We start from the raw sequence: 24,414 nt of genomic DNA, 5'->3' as shown, positions 1-24,414 counted from the left end.
CGAACAGGGTCAAGTCTGAAGTCTTCTGCAGATCTTCACAGAACTCAGGGAGTTAAAGTTCTCCAAGCTCTTCTCAGAACCCAGTTACAGAACCGGAACCGTGTCGTTCTGGGGGGCGGGGTCACCTCCCAGCCCCCACGGGCCTGCTCTCGCCCCACACCGGGACTTTCTGCTTTGTTTTGACCTTGTTGGGGCTCCACTCCCAGCCTGCTCTCCTTCCCCTTAACCCTGCCTGGACCCGCCCACTACCTGCCTACCGCGCCTCCTGACTGGCTGCCTGTGAGAAATCCAGACTTCTCTATTGGCCACCCGGACATTCGATCACTTTGTCCTTTCACGAGTCATGAGTTCCCGAAAATGCCTGCCCGTGTTCCCCAGACATCGTAAAATCATCTGTTTTGAATGCATAATGGCTAAAACCCGCTGTGTGTGAAGCCACACGGAGCGGCTCTCACTGCGCAAACTCTTAGCTGCACGCTTAGCTTCAGCGCTAACGCGGCGCGTTATATAATTAGCTGATTAGCTTCACAAAACGCCCCTGCTTTAAATTAACAGCTATTAGCAGTTTCATTCTGAATAAGTTTATGTGTTTGCATTCAGTGGAAGCGTTTGCTCCGCTTATGGAGCCTTTAAACGGACGGCCTCGCTCCAAATGTTACTTTAAAAGGCCGTAGCAGCTAGCACGCGGCTAGCAGGCTAACAAGGCATCTTCGCATTCGTCCAAACGGTTTTCATTTTCCACGAATCAAAACCGGAACCCGCCCCCGAGTGAGCCCGCAGGTCGGACCGAGTCCCCGCTCACGGCCAGCGTCCCCCCTAAATGCCCGGTACTGACCTCCAAACACAGTGCTGGGCCCCCTCTCGGCCGGTATCCCGGATGCCCTTCGCTTCTCCCGGTAAAATGATGACAGCTCGATGTGTTGAGCACAGGAGCAGAGCCCGCGCTGACGTCACCACGTACAATGAAAGGGGCGTGGTCCCGCTGTAGAAAAACTACAAACGGAACTAAACAAATACACTAACAAGGAATCTTTTTTTATACTCATTTAAATGTTTGTTGTGAAAAAGTCGTTCAACAGTATTTTTTTAAATATATATTTCAGTAAAAATAACAACAACTTAAGTCTAAAATAACAGTTTAAAAAATAGAAAAAAAGTAGGGCTTGATTTTATTTTAATGCCCCAACTCCACAAAACTATTTTAAAATACAGTTATTGTATCAGGACATTAAAAAACCCTTTTGGTCCTAAATATATTTTTAAAAAAGCTGTACAATTCTAAAACAAAACAACTTTGAATTTCAAAAAGATTTTTTCAAATTGAAAGTGTGACAACGACTGCAGTCAGGCTGTGAGTGCTTTTCTGTATATTAAATGGATGTCGCCACAAACGGGAACCTGAATCCTGACAAACTATTTTCTGTGCACCTTTATTAAGTCTGAAAGCAAACAAATCACAGTCTGTATGAACAGAGTTTATTAAATTATCATGTTCAGCTGAAGGACCTTTATTCTTCCAGGTTTGGTTTTCACAGCAAGCAGCACAAGTTTGAGCTCCACTGGCTGTAACAACCTGAACCTGTCCAACAGGAAACAGGAAGTTGTCCAACAGGTGAGAGATCATCCATCGAATCATAAAAATCATCAGTCAGCGCGGAGGCTTCCACGCCACGCAGCAACGTTAATAATTAAATGTTCAAATGACCACAGATTACAGGTGAAAAGCAAAAAGAAATGATTAAATCATTCATAATAAGAGAAAATGAAATCTTTTACACAGGTTCAGTATGAATGTAACCCCACTGAGGATGTCTGATTGGCTAATTGGCTTTAAAGGGGACCGCTTCACGTTGGCCTGTGCTGACCCAAAATAACACTTGAAGCTTTTTCCACCTGGACCACCAGCTGTGCTGACAGAGACCTTTTACCTGTTTGGGTAAAAGTACATGTAATCACCCAATTTCATGAAATTAGGGTCTTAAAGTTAGCGTAACCTGGAGAAATAAACACTTTCAATTACCAAGATGGCTGCTGAGCACCAAGAGTTTTGATTTTACAATTTTATAATATTCATATTTAACATGGCCAAACTTCCAAACGCATATACACCACAAACCTTTCACATCAGCTGACTTTAAGGCAGCTAGCTAACAGGAGCAGAGACTTTGCTAAATTATGAGCGAAGTAATCCCACAAACTCCAAACTGACTCTGCACCCCGAAGCTAACTGCACCGTGGAGATGCCTCTAAGCTAACGTTAAGCTTTGTGAGGTGAAGCTTTGATTGCATTACAGAAATTTGGATTAATTTAAGGTGTGAATCATGAAAAGCTACTCTGACAAAGTGCAGAGGTGGAAACGATAAGAACGGATCCCCTTTAAACGCTGCAGTCAGCAGCTGCCTGTAACCTGAAGCTTCAGCTGCTCTCAGCTCTTTAAATAACTGCATCCGACTGTCTTCACTCAGGAGCTCAGCACAGACTACGGTTTATTTTTTTGGCATGAACAGTCAAATGGCACTAAGATAGCCCTGTGAGCAACACATCAACATCCTCAGTGGAGTCCTCAGTTTCTGTGCAAAAACCCTCAAAAGAGCAAAGTAAGTGAAAAAAGACATTTAAAAATACCAACGTGGTTACACAGCACAGTGCATCCAGGCTCGTCAGCTGCAGAACGCAAGCGTTTGGTTCACCGGTGGTGTAAAAATCCCTGGTTTGAATCAGACGCCCTGAATGCGGGAAGAGTTCAGCGTGATCGCTGCTCGCCCGGGACAGGAAGCGTGGACGCTCTCGGGACATTATTGCCAAGAATTTCAAGGACTTTGTTCCACCTTCAGATGCCGTCACACACTCTGAATGCTCGGCAGGCTACACCCAAGTTCTGCTTCCACTGGACATAATTTTAAAACACTGGTGAAAAGGGGTCTGTGTCCCCCCAGAAGAAACATGTGGATCTGCAAAAAGCTTCAACCGTAACAGAAGAGCGACAGATTTAAAAAAAGCTCCACTGAGTCAGTCAGACTGGTAATAATAATCAGGAATGAGTGTGTTTGATAAAGTCTTTGAAAGAAAGAAATGAACGATGTTGGGAGGAGCTGCTGTTCAGTTTGAGCAGACTTGTAGTGAACATGTTCTCAGTGCAGGTCTGAACTTTAGAGTCAACTCTAACAGATGATTAGGAATCGTTTATCCTCCATGTGTGATTAATCCACTTTGCTTGTACCAAATGTGACTGCCTACGGTTCCCAGAATGCTTTGCAAGCTCAGACTCATATTTTAACTGGTGGAAATACCTGGACAGTAGAGGCATACCGAGCAGCCTCGCCTGGTGAGCGTTCGTTCCCTGCAGAGACGGCGCCATGCTGCATGACGAACTGAGACCAGAGGAGCTACGCGCTCAGACGCTGTTTGCATATCGTAGATTTACAGTTCTGTGCAGAGCGAGGGAGCGAACGCAGGGCGAGCCAGACGACGGAAACAAACGCACCGGCGCACAACCGCAGGAGGGCGCGTTACATTCCTAAAACAGTGCTGAGCAGATGGGCGGTGCTATCAGTGCTTTCATTCAGAGACAGAAAAGAAACAAACCAGTGCTCAGATGCATGCTCCACCCACAACTACAAACCAGCCAATCAGATCGAGAGGCCCACGTGGCCTGCTATACTTGCTATACTTTGTTTAAAAGGTCACATGACTAAATCAGAAAGTTTAAAAATACTTAAGCAGGCTTCGTAGAACTGACCAATCAGAAGAACTCGTGCTTTTAGGACAATCTGATTGGCTGGTTAGGTTAGAGAACAGCAGCGGCTCCAGTTTGGACCTGCTGGGTTCCTGAAGGTTCTGCAAAGTTCCTCGTCCGGTCCACCTGGATCCACTTTACTGCGATGGTCGTGCAGTCTGGTTATCATGGCTACAGAAATGTTTCTGGCTGTTGCTAAGGAACTAGCTCTGAGTTCACTGGGAAGGGTTTGAAGATAAGCAGAAGGGGGAGGGGGGGGGGGTCGTCCAGGTGTCGTTAGAAGACCCCTGATTGGTTAAACAGGAGGCGCGGGTGCAGGTCTTTGAGGCACCAGAGGTTGTGACGCAGCAGAAGGTTTCGGTTTCCTGTGCAAGAAAGAAGAAGAAACAGAGTTTACATGGTGACTGGCCACGAAAACCACAGCGTGCACTCTCTGAGACGATGTATCACTCCGCCACAGTTCAAACTGCTGCAGAGATACAGCTACACCAGCAGTTAGCTTCTGGGTTCACCTAGCCACTCTAAAGACTAGCTTATAAATGTTATCTATCTATGGCCATCTAGTGTTGCCCTATTAGGAGTAAGCTGCTGTATCCAGTTTAGGATTAGCTTAACATTAGCTAGTTTCTTTCTTTGTCGAGTTAAATTAATGCTAGTGTCTGTGTGTTTTACTCTTGGGTCCAGTTAGCTTTAACGTTAATATATGAATTAAGTCAGTTTGCGGTTAGCTACTGGGTAAACAAAATGTCTTCCTCTGGCTCAGGGCTCTGGAGTGCGACCAAATGTTTCAGTGGTGCGACTAAAAAAAAAAAATTAGAGTTAGGCGCACCGGTGCACCGGTGGCAAAAAGTTAGTCTAGAGCCCTGATCTGGCTTATATTTAGATCCACTTAGCTTAAATGCAGCTTTTAAGTTTATTAAATCTAGAAGAGTAGAAGACAATTTAGCTTAAAATTAAATTGCATTTTAGTAACCAGCAAACTCACAGTTGGCTTAAAATTATTTGTAAACACAGTCGATTTGGCATCAGCCACAGGTACAGCTTTGAATCCCATTAACTGTCCAATTAGCTTCAAGTTAGCATCTAAGGCTCAGTAGCTTAAATTTAGCTTCTAAGAATCATTAGCTTAAGGCTAGCTTCTATAACTAGTTAACACCAAGTTAGATCAAATCATTTAGAAGCTAATGCAAAAAGCTGTATTTTTTGGAAACATGCCGCTGTCGCGTCAAATGTTTAAAAACAACTTTTAGTTTGAAAGTCAAGTTTCCACATTTCAGGTTTGACTGAAATGATTGTTTTCGGTTTGTGTTTCGGTGCATGTGGTGGTGCGCGACTTCTTACAGAGGAGGCGGTGGCGGCTTCAGAGCATGGGAAGGAGCCGTCCGGCTGGTTTCCACCACCTGAACACACAGAGGAAGCACACCTGGGTAAATCTGCGAGTCGTTGTCCCATTCAAACCCTCACACCGATCTACCTGTCCTGTCTGACTCTCCCAGTTTACCTGATGTCATTGGGTCAGTGAAAGCTGCTTTCTAGTTTCCTGCTGTGATGATTAACCTGCAGACAGCGCAGCGCTAAGCTAACGCTACATCAGCAGCAGTAGTTAGAGTGGTAACGAGAAGTGAGCAGGGTTTACCTCTTGTGGTGGCAGCAGCTGAGCGTGGTGCTTCACATGGAGAGAGAGCAGAGCGTGTTAGAGCTCATGCATCAACACACACACACACACACACACACACACACACACACACACACACACACTACAGTGATTAATCACACAGCTTAATCAGCTCATCAATAAACCGTGCAGACAGCCGATCAGCTGCTCGGTTGGTTAGTACAGTCTGTCACTGTCAGCGATCAGCTGATCGACCAGCCTGTGAGGTCATCTAACGACACAGTGATCAATAACTGTGTTTGGTGTTCTCATCACTACGTCTACCTTCAGCTTCTACACTGAGGCTTACCAGGAGAGCATCACCACCATCTACATTCTCAGCCTCCTGATCAGCAGGGTCACAGCAGGTTTGTGTCATTAGTAAAATCATCATCAACATCATCATCATCATCAGCAGGCCGTGTGGGCGTGTCCACCTGAAGATTTTTAATTGTAACCTTCTGTAGACACGCCCACTCACTGCTCACACAGAACAAACCGGGTGAAGCTGCAGGAACGATGCTACAAACATCATCACACACCTGGACAGGTGAGGCAGGTGTGTGTGAAACGAGGGAGACGCCGCCTCCTAAATCACATCTGCATGTTTACTTAAACCCTAAACTTACCCCGTCTCTGACGATGTTATTGGCGTTACCCCGGGCAACAGGTGGAGGCTGTGCTCTGGGAGGCGGTCTCCTGCTGTGATTGGCTGAAGCCACGCCGTCAGCCCTGAGGGAGACATGACCGTGAGAGTAGCGCCACGCGTGCAGCTAATGGTTTACAATTATATTCAGTGTCCCTGAACGCAGCACAGAGAACATGCGGTTCCTGCGGTCGTGGCGGCGTGCGTGCACTCACTCATATCCCTGAGACCTCTTCCTGCGGCTCAGCCCGAGTCGCCGCAGCAGCTCGTTCCTGCGCAGGAAAACGAAGACGCCGAGAGCGAGCAGCGGGAGGACGACGAAGAAGAGGACGAGCAGGCCGTCCCTGACAGAAGTGTCCTTATCTGGGGGAGGGGCACACAGAGGAGGGCGTTAACACGGCTGACCTCAGGTAAGTCCGAGGTCTGCAGGTGACATACCGTTCCACGTGGGTCCGCTGTCAACGCTTCCACCGTAACCCGATAACTCGCAGAAAGGCGGAGCCCAGCCGTAGTCGCAGTGGCAGTTCCTGTTGCTGTTGCACACCTGCGACACACAGACAGGTGACACTGAGTCATGTGACTCACCTGACAGACAGGTAGGCAGGAGGAAAGGCAGGCGACTCACCCCGTGTCCGTGACATTTGGTGTGCACGTCGCAATCGTAGCTCAGGACGTCGGCGCCGCGGCACTCAAAGTTCACACACACCTGAGCAGAAGAAGAAACTTTAACACCTCGCTGTTCCCTCCTCGTCCCCTTCCCTCCTCCCTCCTCCTCACCTTGTTCTCTCCACACTTGGTCCCTTCGTTCACCATCCCGGGGTCGGGCACGTCCGAGCCCAGCATGAAGTCCACGCCGTAGCATTTCCCTCCGGCGATTGGCGTGCTGATGATCGACGGCTCGATGCCGAACACCGTCTTCGCCTGAACGTTGGAGCACTGCAGTTTCCCACACATGGCGTTTCTATGGCAACAAACACGATGAGGAAAACGGAAGAAGGCTCGAAGACGGACTGTGGGAAAGACGCCTGAACACAGCACAGTCATGTGGGCGGGGCTTTGAAATGCACCCTGGGAGATGGAGTTTGTTAGCGACACAGGTGTAGTGACGGTTTGGAGCGCACACAGCGCCACCATCAGGTCAAAGCTGGAGGTGCGTTTAACTTGCGTGGGACTTTGTGACATCATCAGTCTCAGCTCCTCACACTGGGACGGACACTAAGGAAGTGTGTGTGTGTGTGTGTGTGTGTGTGTGTGCGTGTGTGTGTGTGTGTGTTACCTGCTCTCGCACTTCTTGAAGCCGTGGTTGAGGTAGCCACAGTTGCCGAAGCGATCTCCTTTGCTGTTGACTTCTTTGAAGCAGAGCTCAGGAGCCGCCTTCGCCTCTGAGGAGGAGGAGGGGGAGAAGGGGGGGTCAGCTGCTGAGTAATGAGGAAGAGGAGTGAAGATGAAGTCGTACAGAGGTACGTACTGTCTCCAAAGATGGCCTGACACTGGCTGTCGTAGTGCCGACACTTCCCGTTGTAACAGTAGGCCTCCTGGTTCCTGCAGGGCTGCCCGTTCTGACACACACACACACACACACACACACACACACACACACACACAGATGTGATGAAGTACAGCTCAGCTGGCAGCTCACCTGCTCAGGTAAATGCAGCGGACCTCACCTGGATGAAGACGTCGCTCTGACACAAGGACGAGGAGCCGTTACAGAACTCAGGCAGGTCACACTCATCTGTGCTGGCGCGACACACGGTTCCCCCCGGCAGGAACTGAACACACACACACAGTTACAGAGTGTGTGTGTGTGTGTGTGTGTGTGTGTCTGTGTGTGTGTGTGTGTCTGTGTGTGTGTGTGTGTCTGTGTGTGTGTGTGTGTGTGTGTCACGAGGCTCGCTGTGTTTACCTGACAGTTGGAGCAGCACTCGCCGTACGCACACTGAGCTCCAGACTTCAGCTTACAGGTCCGATACTCACAGCAGGGGTCCTCCTCACACTCCTGCACACACACACACACACACACACACACACACACAGACACACACACACACACACACACGTGGTCGATCACGTGACCGGCTTTAAACAGGAAGTTTCTGTCTCTGGTGTAAAATCATTTTAAACGTTAGAAAATCGCACAAAGACGTGAAAACGACCCACAAATCTTCACTTCCTGTGTGCAGGAAAACTCAACAACAGCGACGCGTTCATATCAAACAGGGGTGTCAAACATAAGGCCCGGGGGCCAGAATCGGACCGGCAAAAACTCCAGCTGGTCCACCGCACAGCTGTGGACCATGTGGACGGCGTAGATGTTGGACTTCCTGCTGATGAGGAGGTCGTGTAATAAATCAGTGAGTGACTGTGTGGGCGGGGCCCAAACTGACAGGAGCGTTGCCGCTGCTTCGGCACACGTCGTATCAATAGCATGTCTGACTCATCCTCTACACATCACACCTTCTCTGAGCCACAGTCGCACTCCTCCCCGAAGTCCACCAGCCTGTTCCCGCAGTAGGGGGCGCTGTAGGCCTCGTCGAGCCGCGGCACGTTCAGCAGGCACGCCGCCCCGGTCAGCAGGATCATCTTCTCAAAGTCATCGGCGCTACAGCTGCTGAAGTTCTTTGACCCTCTGCAGAGAGGAGACGCGTTAGGAGTGAGCGTGAGCGTGTACGTGTGAGCGTGCGGCGTAGCTCGCCGTGTGCGTCTTACGTGGCTCCGGAGTTCATGATGCAGGCGCCGGTGGGACACGTGCACTGTCGGCCGTCGTCGTGGTTCATGCCGAGGTTGTGGCCGAGCTCGTGAGCCACGATGGAGGCGAACGAGGCCACGAGGTTGTTGTTGAACTGAAGGACACAGAGCACAGGTCAGTCACGTGACGCTGAAATGCACCCTGGGAGACGGAGTTCCTCCTAAAGCCGATCTTTCCCCAGACGTGCGATTCAGAGTGAAATCAACGTCACAGATGCAGAAACATTTTATCAAACTGCACATGGTGGCGTACCGCGTTGATCCCGCCTCCGTGACTCCTGGAGCAGACGGTGGAGACGAACGCCATCCCGGCCGTCTGTCCGAAATTCTTCCTCCTGCACAGACACCATCATCATCACCATCATCACCTGATACACGGTCCAATCACATGCAGTAACAAACAAACCAGAAACAGCATGTGTGTGTGTATGTGTGTGTGTGTATGTGTGTGTGTGTGTGTGTGTGTGTGTGTGTGTGTACTGACAGGATGAGCTGTGCTGAGTCATGGCGGCGGCGAGGAACCAGCTCCTTCTCCCTCCACTGGGTGAAGCGATTCAGGACTTCTCCAGCTGCTCCGTCGGTGCTGATCTGGTTCTGCTGAGTCCAGATCTCCAAACCAACCAGAACCACCCGGATATTCAGCTGCATGTAGATCTGCACACACACACACGACCTTCGGTTGAGCACATTTTCATTCCTCACTGAAATTGAAAACCTTGTTGAGTCTTTTCTACCAATTGGTTTTTCATCTGTAACGCCACAAAAAGCCACCAGAAGGCGCTGTGAATGGAAACTGTGGGCTCTTCTTAAACCTCGCCCAACCAGCAAGTCAGAAACAAAAAACTGTCCAACATATTTTGAGTGTTTTTGATCAAACTAAGGTAGGAAGATATAATTGTTTGATATATGACAGTGTTAGAGGACTTACTAAACAGATGTTTGCCACTTGACAGCATTAAAAAAGTGAAATTAAATGTTTAATAATTTTTTTAAGAAGTGGTGAACCAAACGGTTGATTTGATGGTGCTAATGCTAACATAAAGTAATGTTATTAAAATTGATTATTTGCCATAAAATCAGACCACTAGACCCATTTTGTTGATAAATCACATTAAGTGTTAGCACAGCAAGAATATGCTGAAAGAATTTCCTCAGTAAGTCTTTTTTGTAACTTTCTGAGTTATTATTAGTAAATATCGTAAAACTCAAGAATAACAGGTGGAAATCACAAATATCACAACTGATTAGCTTTTAACCAAATTACAGTAGCTGGTAAATTAATATTACTAAGTTTTCAAAATTATAACTTCATGTGGAACAACTGCTATATGGAAGCTAAACAATTATATGGCTAAAGATCACATGGTCCTGTGGCATGACACTCATGGTACCATCCACCTTCAACCACAGTGTGTTTCATGGTTTCATATGAAGCCACAACAGCTGGCACTCTGCACCAGTATACTGATGAGTGGAGCTTTAAATTGTTCATCTGGCATCATCCACGACTTGCTGCTGTATCGGGGGGGTCTATGTTCTTCAATGCTCCCCTGAGTGAAAAGCAACAGAAGCTCCCTCTAAGGGGCCAAAGCTGTAAAAACACTTTGCAAACCCATAAAAGAACCTCGGCTCTTCACAGGTTTCTGCTTGGTCCAGAACTTGCACAGCTCTGGTGTCAGGTGCATTGGTACTGTATGACCAAACTGATGGCAGAGAAAGACCTGATGAAGAACGGCCATGGAGCCTGTGATTACAGCTCTGATGAAGGTCTGATTGCAATGAAATGATTTGACAACAAATGTGTCAACCTCCTAAACAGGCCTGTGGGTTCATGCTTCTTTCATCGGTCAAACGGTGGAGCAAAGATCACCATCCCTGTGTATAATTATCACATGGGAGGAAATGAGCTTTGATATGCTATTACACCTGCAGACAAGTTATAAGTTACAAGTTAGGAGATGGCATATCCCACAGTTCGGATACATCCTTGACTTGAATACCTGGTCTACATGAGCGACTGCGCCCTACTGGACCAGAAACCGACGGCTCTCAGAAGGTTTCCGCCTGGTTGTGTCTGAACCAAGTTAACCAGCATCTGGAGTTGGACAACCATGATCCAGCTCTCCATCAAAGCTACACCCTAAGACCCCAACGACCAAAACCACGAGCAGATGTGCTGATTTGCAGTTTTTATTTTATCTTTTTAAAAACAAAGCTGATTTTGCACAGTAGTGTTCAATCAGACGTGGCCTGGATGTGAGTGTTCATGTATTTTGTTGTTTGATACTTTCCTTTGATGGAAACAGTGTTCACTGAATGCTGCTACACAGAAACTGTATCCAATGGTCTGGATAGTTTTTATTAATATAATCATAATTTGGCCCTTTGTTTGTTTTTTCACCTGTATTATCTGATGTACTTGTGTTTGCATGACATTTCATACTCTTATCATTAAGTGACATCTCAGCCGTTTGGTAGAGATCAATATTTTAAAAACTAAACTATTGATTGTGGTTATTCCCCCAAATCAATAAGAAATGCAAACAAAAATGCTTTTTTCTTGGTGAGGACATCAAAGGGTTTTACGGACTTTTAACCACACAAGAGCAAACGAGCTGAAAGGAAAGTCACTTCCTGTTGCCGTGGGCACGGTTCCCCTGACACAAAGCTAACTCAGCCGTGGAGGAAACATGTGACACTCACGCTGTCCACGAGGTTGGCGAGCAGAACCATTTCCTCCCTCACTGCCGTCGCGTTCCTGCTCATGAAGTTAAACTGGGGAGAGAGAAACACACGGTTACACGCCGCCCGCCGCAGCAGTCCCCCTCCACCCGGTGTCGTGCTCTCACCCTCTCGTTGTCGACCACCAGCAGCAGCTCCACGTAGTGCGTCTTGTGGAGGACGGCTCTCCTCACCTGGAACAGAAACACGGTTACTCTCTGAGAGCGCACGGCGGCGCTCGCGCTGCTGGAGCTCCATCAACATAAACTGTAAAGGAATGATGGCAGGACTCCAGAGCTGGAGAGCTGGTACAGGTCAAAGTTCAGGGGACAGGAAGTCAGCGTGCGCCGTGTGCGTGAGGGAAAACGCACCCGTCTGTGCTGCCCGTGAGGGATCTCCTCCCAGCTGGCCTGAGCGCGCTCTGTAGAGTTGGGGCCGTGCTCGTAGTGCGGCGTTTGGCACCCTCGGGGCTGTGATGTCACATCCTGCAGGCGATACACCAGGTGCTGGTCGGGGGCGGAGTCTAGCGGCTCAATCCCATAGCTGCCATCACTGAGGTGCATCACTCCTCTGAAAACACACACACACGCACACAAACACACACACAAACGCACACAAACACACACTGTTTCAGACTCGCCTTAATGCTCGCCATGTTTGATGGACCCGTGTGTGTGTGTGTATGTGTGTATTACCTGAGGCCGTTGCAGATGCTCATGGCGACGGATGAGCCCTCCACGCCCTGGACGAAGCCGCGATAGTGACAGTGGTCCTGAAACACAGACAGCTGACTGCAGCACCCACACACACCAGTGGGGGGCGCCACCACGCCTCCTACCCACACACACTGCTGTGACTGGATCACATGTTCATAACTAGACTGAGTTTCAGTGACATCACTGCCGCCATTATTGCTGCATCAGTTCCACTGGAGCTCACACACTTCCTGTCTGTGTCTGTGTTCCTGTCTAGCTATCTTTGTGAGGACCGAAATCTGCATTCTACTATACTTGTGAGAACCAACAGTCACTTGTGAGGACACACACACACACACACACACACACACACACACACACTCACCGGTCTCACAAGTTTGAAGCCTTTTTGAGGCTCAAAGTGTGGTTTCAGTGTCAGGGTTACAGTTAGGTTACGGTCAGGTTTAGGGTCAGGCGTCGTTAATGGTTAGGGAAAGCATGTCAATGAAGGTCCTCACTAAGATAGCTGAACGGGGTTGTGTGTGTGTGTGTGTGGGGGGGGGAGGCTTTGAGGAACACCAGCTCATCATTTTCTCACTTCCTCTTGTTTGTCCTCATGGAGTAGCGGTGGTCAAGCCGTGGCCCGTGGGTCTCAGGCTCCACCTATCAGCACGTCACCTGATCTGACCGACCTGATGACACAAAGGTCTCCATGGAAATGCCTGGAGGGCTTTTCCTTCAACGAAGGCGCCTGTGGCACATGAGGCTCAAACTTTACCCAGAATGCACTTTGTGAAGCTCCCTGCAGTGAACGATTAGACACGGATAGTCAGCGGCGTCTTAGTTTCGTATCTCAGCGGTCTGCTGCTCTCGCTCTGTCTCCTCCCCTCTGTGGGCGCAGCGAGCAGCGAGCAGCGAGCTGAGAGCGCTCGGCCTGAACAAGCTGACTCAAGTTTAAATACAGGAAACAGGAGTCAGCGTGTTTCTGTACACTGACAGGAAGTGACAGCTAGTCACAGGATCGAACCCTGACCCTCGCCATGGTAACCATCTCCAAACAAAGACTGCCACCGTCCATTTATCATTCAAACATCACACAGCCCGGGTCAGCTGACAGGAAGTATCAACTCCCAGCATGCACCTCTCTCTGGGAAACAGAGCGCGTGTTCTCAGTGGCATCGACGCCGCAATGACCATAAAGGAAAGAAAAGGGCGGGGCGTTTGTAAAGCAGGTGAGTCTGAGCGATGCGACTGGCTGACAGGACCGGTGAGGCTCATATACAACAGACAGACGGGTAGGCGGGGCGTTACCTGGACAGGTGGCGTGGATGTGACCAGGGATCCGTTGGGACTGTAGGAGAACACGGTGAAGTCTGTAGGCAGCAGCATCCTGAAACAGGACAGTCATGTGACCAACTTCACTTTAACCCCGAACCCCCGACTGCAGGTGTGAGTCTGACACGTCACACCTTCACCCGCCTCCCTCCCGCTGGCGCTCAGTCAGGTGTTAGAAACGGAAACAGTTTTATTAACAGTAAAATCTCTCAGCTGTTTGGTTCACGTCGTGTTTTTATCAGGTGGCGTTTCCACACCAGGACGTCCTGATCACCTGTCACAGACTTTGTGATTTTGTGACCATGAAGTAAAAAACATGTCAGCCGTCTGTTGGCGAGCTTCGATCTCAGCGATCGTATGATTGTGCACACGTCACCGCCCCTCATCAGAACTTACGCGTTTCTCTCCAGATGGACGACGCGCTCGCTTCCATCCACGCTGATGATGTAGGACACCTGCACACACAGAAAGGTAACTTTGAAGTGTGACAGCTTGGAGAATAAAACACTGAGCATGTGTGAGTGCAGGTGGAGATCAGCCAATCAGAAAGCAGAACACCAAGACGTCTCATTCCCTGCCGTCCTGTCGCCATGTTGGATTCACAGCCACAGAGCTCAGAGAGCGACGCGCCGGGATTACCGCTTCGATCCTCACGAGGAGCATGTTAGCTAACAGTGACGGCGCTAATTAACAGCAAACGCGCTGACACTAGCGTCCGATATGTGGCAGACACACAGTCGCTCCCAGCAGTGGTTACCTTTGTACCCGTGATGTTTGCGGGCTCCACTTCCTGCTCCGTGTTGTGGGTTATTTCGGAGCACGAAGCTTCTCCAGGTTTCATTTTTACCTCGTTTTAGCTCAAACGGCTAAAACAGCTCGTGTTAAAGACACGCTCCATCTGCTGTGAACAAAGACTTCGTCGACTCCAGTCACTTTCTGCCGCGGTGGAAAAAGGGCGAGCTCGAGCACGGGCTGCCAAACATCTGCATCGCCTTCATCACGCATCCCGCTGCTCGCCGAGCAGGTCACCTGAGCCTCTGACTCACCTGGCTCTGTGTGTGTGTGTCTGTGTGTGTGTCTGTGTGTGTCACCAGAACTATAATTAGCGCACGCAGACAGCTGGTGTGGACAGGAAGTCAGCGGTGGTCTCCATCGTCCAGCTGCCAGCAGCAGCTCATCCGTCCTCTAACACAGCAGGGGTCAGAGGTCGGGTACCTTGGCATCGTCATGGAAACGGTTCAAGCTCAAACTCATTAAGCAGAGCTGCTGCTGGTTCTGGCTCGGTCAGCGTTCCCGTGGCGCCTCGCAGAGTCAGCTGACCTTGTTTTTTGTTTGTGGAGTCAGGTATCTGATGACATCACCAGGTGTATGTATCCGTTCTCAGCTCCTCTGTGGGTCACGAACCCCGAGGCAGCCGTCGGTGCTGAGAGCAGCGAGGTCATCACTGCGGCGCCCGGTTTTTGTCCGACGTGCCTCCACAGGTGAGGAGTCTCCCCCGTCAGCTGTTTCCACAGGAAGTGGGCGATGCTGACGAGTTTCAGAGAAAGTTCACGTTCAACAGTTTCACACAGAAAAACGTGGAAAAACGTGGTGATCCGAGCACGCTCACATCACACGATCCCGGGAATGATCAGCTGTTTGAGACACAGCTGGAGGACAATCAGCTCCGAGCGACGTGACACACAGACACACAGACACACAGACACACAGACACACGCACACACACACACACACACATTCCTATCTAGCTATCTTTGTGAGGACCGAAATCTGCATTCTACTTTACTTGTGAGGACACACACACACACACACAGACACACTTTCACAGGGGTGTTGTCTCTGAGCAGGCTGCACATGCCAGCAGAGTGTGTCATCGTGTGTGTGAGCATGTTGCAGCATGCAGGGAGGGACAGCAGCATGGGCGGAGCGAGCGTGTTTAAACGAAGCCTTCAGGCGTGCTGCCACATGGACGTTGTGTTCGTGGCGAGCCGAACACGGTTTAAAGCTAATGTTTAAAATCTGTGTGCACAGTCGCATCAGTAAAATCAGTTTGGAGTCAGCAGCTCGCCTAACGCAGACTGGGCTCACAATAATCGGAGCTTCTTCGTGTGATGGACCAACAAAGATGGAGTCTGCCCGCCTACGAGTCCATGGCTGGTTCTGACCCGGAGCTAGCAGCGCTGCTTCCTGTGTGCTCTCATCATCGTCTTACGTGAACTTCTCTGTGTGATCTGTGAAAATGAACTAGAAATAAAAACCTCCAAACCTGATTGGGCAGTCCTCCATTCACGTCCCTCCTCAGCCTGCCTCCGATTGGTCGAGGGACAGTCAGCTGATAGGACGACAGGTGCTCGGTCTGGTGAGAGTCTGCAGGAGGAGACGGGAAACTAATCAGTTCAGTTTGCTCTGTAAACAAGTTCAAATCCTTCGCCACAGCCTCAGAACTGAACATCATTTGGTGCACGTGTCTGCATAAAACATCAGCTGAGAGGAGGTTTGTCACCTGACTCGTTCATGAAGTGCTTTACAAACCAGATCATCACGGCTAACAGCTGGATTTTCCTGTTTGAGAGCCGCTGACCACACAGCCAACAGCCACTTCCTGTTAAGGACGCGCAGGTCCATGTTTAACATGAACTCATCGCTGCAGCACGACGGTGATCCTCACACTAAAAAACGATTATTTTCCTAATCGATGAATCTAACGATTAATTTTTCAATCCGATTCGATTATCGATGATTTCCCCAAAATTTGACTCGTATATCAATTTCACATTTACTCATTTATCTCAATGAAAAACACAAATTTCTTCATTTGAACACCTTTTAATAAAAACATGCTGTTGAACTGCGTGTTCGGTGGAGTGATTTAAGTCGACTGCGGCTGCCTCATTCATGTTGCCGCTACTCGCTGCCGCCATGTCTGTTTTGAAAGTGACGACGCATCGACACATTTTTTTACGTCGACGTATTTTACGTGTTGACGTTGGCATCGTCCCAGCCCTGCCTCACACTGATGTTTAGTTTCTGTGTCCTCATTTTCCTCTGCGCTATCGATGATGTCACTAGTTAGCCAACATAAGCTAATGTGAGTCTGCTAGCCACAACCAACCAACCAGGTGACATCACGTCCTGTGCTGACAGAGGATGGTGCTAAAAATGTTTTTAAAGCTTCACAGTTACGTCAGTGTCAGTGTCACACATGATCCACAGACACGATCCAGGATCTGGATTTATGCACATGAAACTCATCTTTATGTTTCTGATGACACTCCTGCTCTACTTCCTGCGTGCGTTTGCCTGGTTTGAGCTCAGCCGGGCGTGTTTCCACACTGTCTGAGGAGCATCAGTGAGACCTTCAGCAGAACATCAATGAATCCTCATTGCAGCCGTCCCTGCACACCATCGCACCACATTCTCTCTCCGGATTTCCTCCTCGATGGGAGGCGGGACTTTTGAACCCGCCGCCCCGGCCTGTGAGGTCTGCTGCTGACATTCAGCCTCACCCTTCTTCTGTTTTCCTTCTTTAGCTTTGAGCTGATAAAGTAAAGCAAACACGCTCAGAGCAACATGACGGCCTGTTTGGAAAGGAGCTCAGTGAAAGAAAATAAATCCAGCCGCAGAGCTTTAAGCTCCTTACGGCGCCGCTACAACAGCTCCACTGTTTCCTCTACAGCAGCTGAACGCGTCCTCGGCAGCTCCTGTTGGTAACAAAGCAGCTGATCCACACACAGGTATCAGTGTCACACTGCAGCTCAAATCACACGTTTCAAAGGAAGCTCTGAACTGTATTTTGTTCCTCAGGAGAAAAAAACCCAAGTGGTGGCCTGTCAAACACACACACACACACACACACACACACTGTGTTCTTCATTTCTCGCCATCTGCTCACAACTGACAGCATGGTGTCCAACACGAGTGTGTGTGTGTGCATTAATCTGTAGCCACGGTAACGCCTGCAGTCTGACGTTAACAACCTCGCCGTCCTGAAGCTGGGCAGGAAGCCTCCAAACAGGAAGCACCCTCACTGCTTCCTGCTGGTTTGTTGAGCTGCTGCTCATCCCTACCAAAGGGAGCCCAGAAGGAAAACCCCGGAAAAGTGATTCCAAAGATAATCTCAACCACAGATTTTAAAAAGCTAAATCAGGTGGAACCATGAGGAACACGGAGACGAGCAAAAAGCTCTGAGAATAAAATACAGTAAAAACTAAATGAAGACTTGAGTAGAAACGGATTTAAACACATTTAAAGAAGGAGAAGCTGCGACCAGCCACTCAGGAGGAGGAGCCTCGCCACCCCGATCAGACTGTATTTAAAAGATGGCCGCACCCTCTCTGATGTACTGCCAAATGACTCGCCCTCTGCTGGGCGCTGAGAAAACTGCAGGTTCACATTATCAGACCCTGAAGCTGCTTTCATTGTGATTACGGTCTGTAGGTCCAAGAAAAACACCGTGAGTCATGATTCAGGGAAACTGTGAGTGTGTGTGTGTGTGTGTGTGTGTGTGTGTGTGTGTGTGTGTGTGTGTGTGTGATTCATTCAGACTCTGGATGACTCAGTGGAAACTTCTCACAGAAAGGACTGGTTTCATTTTTTTTATCTGATTTTTCTTTTCCCTCTCTGTGAATCGCTACCTTATTGTGGTGGAGGGGTGTGTGTGACCCAGGGGTGAGGGACCAGACAAAGAGCGATTCAGAAGACCCTTATGAAGAGAACATCGAGGGAACAGTTTACCCTGCCTGGGATAGGGTTACCGGGGCCCCGCCCTGGAGCCAGGCCTGGGGAGGGTGCCCGAGGGCGAGCGTCTGGTGGCCGGGCCTTAGTCCATGGGGCCCGGCTGGGCACAGCCCGAAGAGGAGACATGGAAGGTGCTCCACCTGGAGACTCTGTTGTCTCCACCTAGGAGACTTCAATGCTCATGTGGGTAACGACAGCGAGACCTGGAGGGGTGTGATTGGGAGGAACGGCCTCCCTGATCTGAACCCGAGCGGTGCTTTGTTATTGAACTTCTGTGCAAATCACAGTTTGGCCATAACGAACACCTTGTTCGAACATAAGAGTGTCCATAAGTGCACGTGGCACCAGGACGCTCTAGGCCGCAGGTCGATGATCGACTTTGTAATCGTATCACCAGACCTGCGACCATATGTTCTGGACACTCGGATAAAGAGAGGGGCTGAGCTGTCAACTGATCACCACCTGGTGGTGAGTTGAATCAGGTGGCGGGGGAGGACGCTGGACAGACCTGGTGCACCTAAACGCGTAGTGAGGGTGTGCTGGGAACGACTAGCAGAGGCCTCAGTCCGCGAGATCTTCAACGCACACCTCCGGCAGAGCTTCAACAGCATTCTGAGGGAGGCGGGGGACATCGAGTCCGAATGGACCATGTTCAGCGTCTCCATTGCCGAAGCTGCTGCATTGAGCTGCGGCCGCAAGGTGGTTGGTGCCTGCCGTGGTGGTATCCCCGAACCAAATGGTGGACACCAGAGGTGAAGGGAGCCACCAGGCTGAAGAAGGAGTCCTATCGGGCTTGGTTAGCCTGTGGGACTCCGGAGGCAGCCGACAGGTATTGACAGGCCAAGCATAATGCGGCTCGGGCAGTGGCTGAAGCAAAAACTCGGGTGTGGGAGGAGTTCGGAGAGGCCATGGAAAAAGACTTTCGGACCGCCTCGAAGAGATTCTGGCAAACCGTCAGGCGTCTCAGGAGGGGAAAGCGGTGCTCTACCTGCACTGTGTATAGTGCTGGCGGAGCGCTGCTGACGTCGACTGAGAAAATTGTCAGGCGGTGGAAGGAATACTTCGAGGACCTCCTTAATCCCACTGACACGTCTTCCGAGGAGGAAGCAGAGTCTGGGGATGAGGGGAATGACCCGCCAATTTCCGGGGGCGAGGTCACTGAGGCAGTTAAACAACTCCTTGTGGCAGAGCCCCTGGCGTTGATGAGGTCCGCCCCGAGTTCCTGAAGGCTCTGGACGTTGTAGGGCTGTCCTGGTTGACACGCCTCTACAATGTTGCGTGGAGATCAGGGGCAGTACCCCTGGACTGGCAGACCGGGGTGGTGGTCCCTATTTTTAAGAAGGGGGACCGGAGGATGTGTTCCAACTACAGGGGGATCACACTCCTCAGCCTCCCCGGGAAAGTCTATGCCAGGGTGCTGGAAAGGAGAGTTCGTCCGCTAGTCGAACCTCGGATACAGGAGGAACAATGCGGTTTTCGTCCTGGTCGTGGAACACTGGACCAGCTCTTCATCCTCTCGAGGATACTTGAGGGTGCATGGGAACTTTTATGGACAGGATTTCTAGGCGCAGCCAAGTGGCGGAGGGCTTTCACATTGGTGGCCTCAGAATCTCATCTCTGCTTTTTGTGGATGATGTGGTTCTGTTGGCTTCATCGGGTGGGGGCCTCCAGCTCGCACTGGAGCGGTTCGCAGCCGAGTGTGAAGCAGCGGGAATGAGGATCAGCACCTCCAAATCTGAGGCCGTGGTTCTCAGCCGGAAAAGGGTGGAATGCCCACTCCGGGTCGGGGATGAGTTCCTGCCCCAAGTGGAGGAGTTCAAGTATCTCGGGGTCTTGTTCGCGAGTGATGGGAGAAGGGAGCCGGAGATCGACAGATGGATTGGGGCTGCGGCTGCAGTGATGCGGACGCTGCACCGGTCCGTCGTGGTGAAGAGGGAGCTGAGTGTAAAAGCGAATCTCTCGATTTACCGGTCGATTTACGTCCCTACCCTCACCTATGGCCACGAGCTGTGGGTAGTGGCGGAAAGAACGAGATTGCGGATACAAGCGGCAGAAATGAGCTTCCTCCGAAGGGTGGCTGGCCTCTCCCTTAGAGATAGGGTGAGAAGTTCAGCCATCCGGGAGGGGCTCAGAGTAGAGCCGCCGCTGCTCCACATCGAAAGGAGCCAGCTGAGGTGGTTTGGGCATCTGACAAGGATGCCTCCTGGACGCCTCCTGGGTGAGGTGTTCCAGGCATGTCCCACCGGGAGGAGGCCCCGGGGCAGACCCAGGACACGCTGGAGAGATTATATCTCTCAGCTGGCCTGGGAACGCCTTGGTGTTCCCCCGGATAAGCTGGAGGAGGTGGCTGGGGAGAGGGAGGTCTGGGTTTCTCTGCTTAGGCTGCTGCCCCCGCGACCCGGCCCCGGATAAAGCAGATGAAGATGGATGGATGGTTTTTTTCAAAAAGCAAAAAACGTCAACGTGTTTTACTGTAAAAAACACACACACACACACACACACACACACACACACACACACACACACACACACACACACACACACACACAGGGAGTGCTCAGCAGTGCCTTGAGCTCAGGTAAGACGGCACAGGTGTGTCCAAACATCGACATGATGATCTAAGTGAAGTGAGAGCTTCAGTCTTGGAGTTACTGTTCTATGCAGACGATACACAGCTGTACGTGTCACTTCCTGTGTCTAGCCTGTGTTCAGTTTCTACTCCAAACCGACTCAAAGACACTGGTCCATGCTTTCAGTTAGAGCATTGTAACGTTCCGTTTGCAGGACGTGACCATGACATGTGACCACGTGACCCTGGGACTGAACGCCATTGGCTCCCAGTTTAAGACAGAATCACCGTTAGAATCCTTCTGTTGGTTCACCTCTCTGACCTCATCACGGCTCTCAGCTGCACACCGTTTCCTCTCTGTCAAGTTTTATTTGCAGCTTTCAGCGTAAACCCGCGTCAATGTTTGTCCTCAGCATTTAGCATATTCAATATTAATGTTATCAAATGTACTCTATTTATAAAACTGTCATAGTGACATCAGACATCCTAAACGGGAGCTGTTAAAGCTTTCCTTTGAGGGTTTCCACTCTCACACAAACCTCTGCATTGTGGCGTGATCGCCTGACTCGCTGCTCTGAAACCACATCGCAGAACAGGAAATCACAACTGATTAATATCAGATTCATGTGCAGAAACCTCAAACCGAGCAAAGAAGAGTTTCCTGTCTTCCTGTTTTCTAGATCTGTCAGCTCCCAGGGGTTTCAAGAAGTTAGTGTGTGTGAACATTAACGATGGTGTAAGAAAGACTCACAAATACGGGAACAAATGGAAATGAACCGCCTGCAGATTGGTAGATATGACTATGATGAAGAAAAACTGCACTTTCAGGCTGAGGATGGAAACGCTGCACTGGTCTCAGCACGCTAGTTATTCAGCTCCGCTCAGCTGGAACCAGAACCAGGCGCTGAACAGGAAGGAACCGCGCGGTTTGGTCACCTGATAGCTCAGTGTGGCTGTTCTCACAGCTGTTTCAATAAAGTTTCCAGAAAGAAAAGGCAGCTCTGACGGAAGCACGCCTGAAAACTGAAACCCACAGCTCAGTAAAGCAAGCACCACTTCCTCCTGGGAGATCCCAGCTTCCTTTCCCAGGCCGGAGCCGGAGTAAAATCTGCTCCGGCCTGGGAACAAGGAGGCGCTGAGGAGACGTTCTCGGCACCTGAACTGAGTCGTTTCAAACGAAGGAACGCCGGCTGTACCCCAAGATCCCTCCAGAGGTCTGAGTGCTCACGCTCCACTTTCCCCCTCAGACCTAAGTTCAGCTCAGAGAAGCTCTGAGAGGATCCATCAGCAGGTCCAGGTTCACTCTTCAGGCGAAAGCGCATCAAATCCGACTTTTCTGACCCTCTGCGACCATCTATCCGATCATGGTGTGACAGTGTGAACACCACAAATCCGATATTTACAAATCCGACCTGGGTCACTTTCATATGTGGTCCTGAATCTGATACATATCTGATGTTTCAGAAAGCTGCTGTTTGATGGTCACGTCGCATTAAATCCGTCTTTTACGTCACTGACACAAGACAGACGCCAATAATCAGCGCCGGAGAAGACATTGCGAACACTTCCTGTCCGTCCAGAACAACTGTTGGGAACAACGTTGGAGAAACGTGAACATTTTATTTGTTCTGTATAATCTGCAGATTCTGACAGAAGTTATTTTGTATGTAAATAACAAAATAACTTTATAACTTAAAGCAAAATTGGGAAACAAAGTCCAAAACAAGTCTTTATATTAAGGCCATCAGTCACACATACTGTTGCTCTGGGTCTGAACAGAGCGCGTTGTGTGTGACGTCTGCTTTTGCGCATGCGGCCGCTTTGAGCGTTTGCTGTCGCATTTTATTTGTACTGTGAACAAGCAGACAAAACAATCGCATTTGATCAAAAAATTTGAATTGAGCATCAAGACCTGCAGAGTGAACGTAGCCTAAATGATCTGCTGCTGGTTTGGATCGCTCTGTGCAAAAGTCCTGAGCCTCAGCTTCACCACTCTCAGGTACTTGGACACCTGAGCAACAGTTACACTAACTGGGTTTAAACAGCTGGAGGATTACAGAGGAGCGCTGCATCAGAGAAGAGGCGGGCCTCTGTCGTCATCATTTGTCCTGCCATTCATCCTCATTTCCCGTCTAAGCCCCGCCCCCATTCTCTTTCGTCTGATTGGCTGACTTTAGGAAGCCGCAGAGGGGCCCGACTCAGTGCTTTACCTTACTTTTGCACACGCGCCTGTCACTTTGTGAAACTCTGGCCACATTTAACGTGAAACCTTAGAGGTAACTAGATTAGATGGAACCTCAGCTGCTGCATAAACTCCTACCTGTGCTCACCTGTGTGCTCACCTGTGCGCTCACAGAGGCAGGCACCGTCCTCTCACTCCGATGAAGATTAAACTTGGACACATTTATAGAAACATTTCAGATATTTGTTCGCAGTGACCGTCAGAGCAGCTGAGGGTGGACTACACCTCCCGTGATGCCCCGGGTAAGTGTCCCTCACAGGGCCCGATAAACCTCCCACTCAGCGCGCTCTTCCTCACCCCTCTCACCTCTGCAGTGACCGTTTCCGATGAGCAGCAGGAGGAAGAGGAGCCAGCTGATGCCCAGCAGCTCCACTGTCCCTCCCATCTTCATCCTCCTCTTCTTCTCTCCTGAATTAAAGTGCCTCCTCTCCCTCCGTGTGTTACTGCAGTCTGCGCTCTCTCTGTCTCCCCCCGCGGAGCTTCATGTTCAGCACCCAGAGCAGCTTTTCTTCCTCGGCCGGGCCATGGCAGCCTGTCCCGGGTCTACACCGTCCGCGAGCTTCCCGCCCGGACCCCAAAATGTCCCAGAGGTCAAAGGTCAGCCCCGAGTGTGTGTGGGTGTTTGCTCTGAGAAGTCCCGTCCGAGCTGAAGCGCGTCCTCTCCGCGCTCGGCTGATATTTCTCTCCTTGGAAACTCGACTGAAGCTGAAGCAAGCTGGCGGAAACAGCCGCAGCTTCCTGTGCGGCTCTTCAAAATAATAGCACCGAAGACCAATCATCTCGAGAGGAGCAAAACTAAAATCATGAAATTAAAAGCAAGTCCGTCTTAATAATGTTCCAGTAAACACGAATATCAATGAATATAAAAAGATTTAGAAAATTATTTTAAAACATTGATTTGATTACTGGATGTGGACCTCACACAAATTACCAGAAGTGGACAAAAGTCAGTTCCTGTAAGGTCAAAGGTCACATCAGTAGACTTTAGTAGATGATAATGAATACAGTCAGGGCACAGTCTCTGTTTGCATTTTCATTTGATTTGATGATTCATTCCTGTAGGCAGAGGTATGATGTTTGATCCACATCAATGAAAATTACAACCTGTACCACACACTCTGAGCTGAGCGTAAACAGGAAGGACAGACTGCAGTAATAGGACGTTTGATGAAACACTATGGCTGTATCCCAATTCAGGGTCTGCAGCCTTAAAGTACGCAGCCTCAACGATCCTCAAGGGCCGTGTACTTAAAGACTGCTAAGGCCGGAAGTGCGAGGCTTGTGAAATGGGATGGTCCAGCCTCCGTTGCGCTGCCCAGGTTACCGAGCA

The 24,414-nt window shown here is 49.9% G+C and overlaps 2 protein-coding genes across 5 annotated transcripts in view; both read right to left on the bottom strand.

Moving 5' to 3' along the window:
* ogdha (oxoglutarate dehydrogenase a) overlaps nt 1–969 on the bottom strand; it is a 31,734-nt gene extending 30,765 nt beyond the window's left edge. For all 3 annotated transcript variants that reach the window (XM_087849573.1, XM_087849571.1, XM_087849572.1), the window contains exon 1: nt 836–969. The gene's annotated coding sequence lies outside the window, so the exon portion shown is untranslated. The remainder of the gene's footprint in view (nt 1–835) is intronic.
* A 490-nt stretch (nt 970–1,459) lies between these two features.
* Nucleotides 1,460–23,800, bottom strand: adam9a (ADAM metallopeptidase domain 9a). Of its 2 annotated transcripts, XM_087849574.1 has the most exons (24): nt 23,391–23,800; nt 15,803–15,903; nt 13,933–13,991; nt 13,513–13,591; nt 12,202–12,278; nt 11,878–12,076; nt 11,635–11,700; nt 11,489–11,560; nt 9,270–9,439; nt 9,039–9,120; nt 8,747–8,880; nt 8,495–8,666; nt 7,944–8,036; nt 7,705–7,809; nt 7,506–7,596; nt 7,314–7,419; nt 6,815–6,998; nt 6,663–6,743; nt 6,476–6,581; nt 6,253–6,400; nt 6,021–6,123; nt 5,374–5,403; nt 5,079–5,137; nt 1,460–4,102 (listed from the first exon to the last, which is right to left on the bottom strand). In XM_087849574.1, exons 1-24 carry the CDS (start codon nt 23,473–23,475, stop codon nt 4,033–4,035), a joined length of 2,472 nt encoding a protein of 823 aa, XP_087705700.1. In that variant the 5' UTR covers nt 23,476–23,800; the 3' UTR covers nt 1,460–4,032. The 2 variants fall into 2 exon arrangements, with proteins under 2 accessions (XP_087705700.1, XP_087705701.1); XM_087849575.1 differs by lacking the exon at nt 5,374–5,403.
* Between the last annotated feature and the right edge of the window lie 614 nt (nt 23,801–24,414).

Source organism: Neolamprologus brichardi, chromosome 12 (assembly GCF_056152115.1).
Source record: "Neolamprologus brichardi isolate AB-2024 chromosome 12, ASM5615211v1, whole genome shotgun sequence".
Classification (NCBI taxonomy): domain Eukaryota; kingdom Metazoa; phylum Chordata; class Actinopteri; order Cichliformes; family Cichlidae; genus Neolamprologus; species Neolamprologus brichardi.
Note: the sequence above shows the minus strand (reverse complement) of the source record. Positions and strands in the feature narration are given on the sequence as shown.

Coding starts and splice junctions, on each gene's coding strand:
- adam9a (XM_087849574.1), bottom strand. CDS start 23,475: ATGAAGATGGGAGGGACAGTGGAGCTGCTGGGCATCAGCTGGCTCCTC. Junction 9,440..11,488: donor TCGCCAACCTCGTGGACAGC/GTGAGTGTCACA, acceptor GTGTGTGTGCAG/ATCTACATGCAGCTGAATAT. Junction 7,597..7,704: donor AGAGCGACGTCTTCATCCAG/GTGAGGTCCGCT, acceptor TGTGTGTGTCAG/AACGGGCAGCCCTGCAGGAA.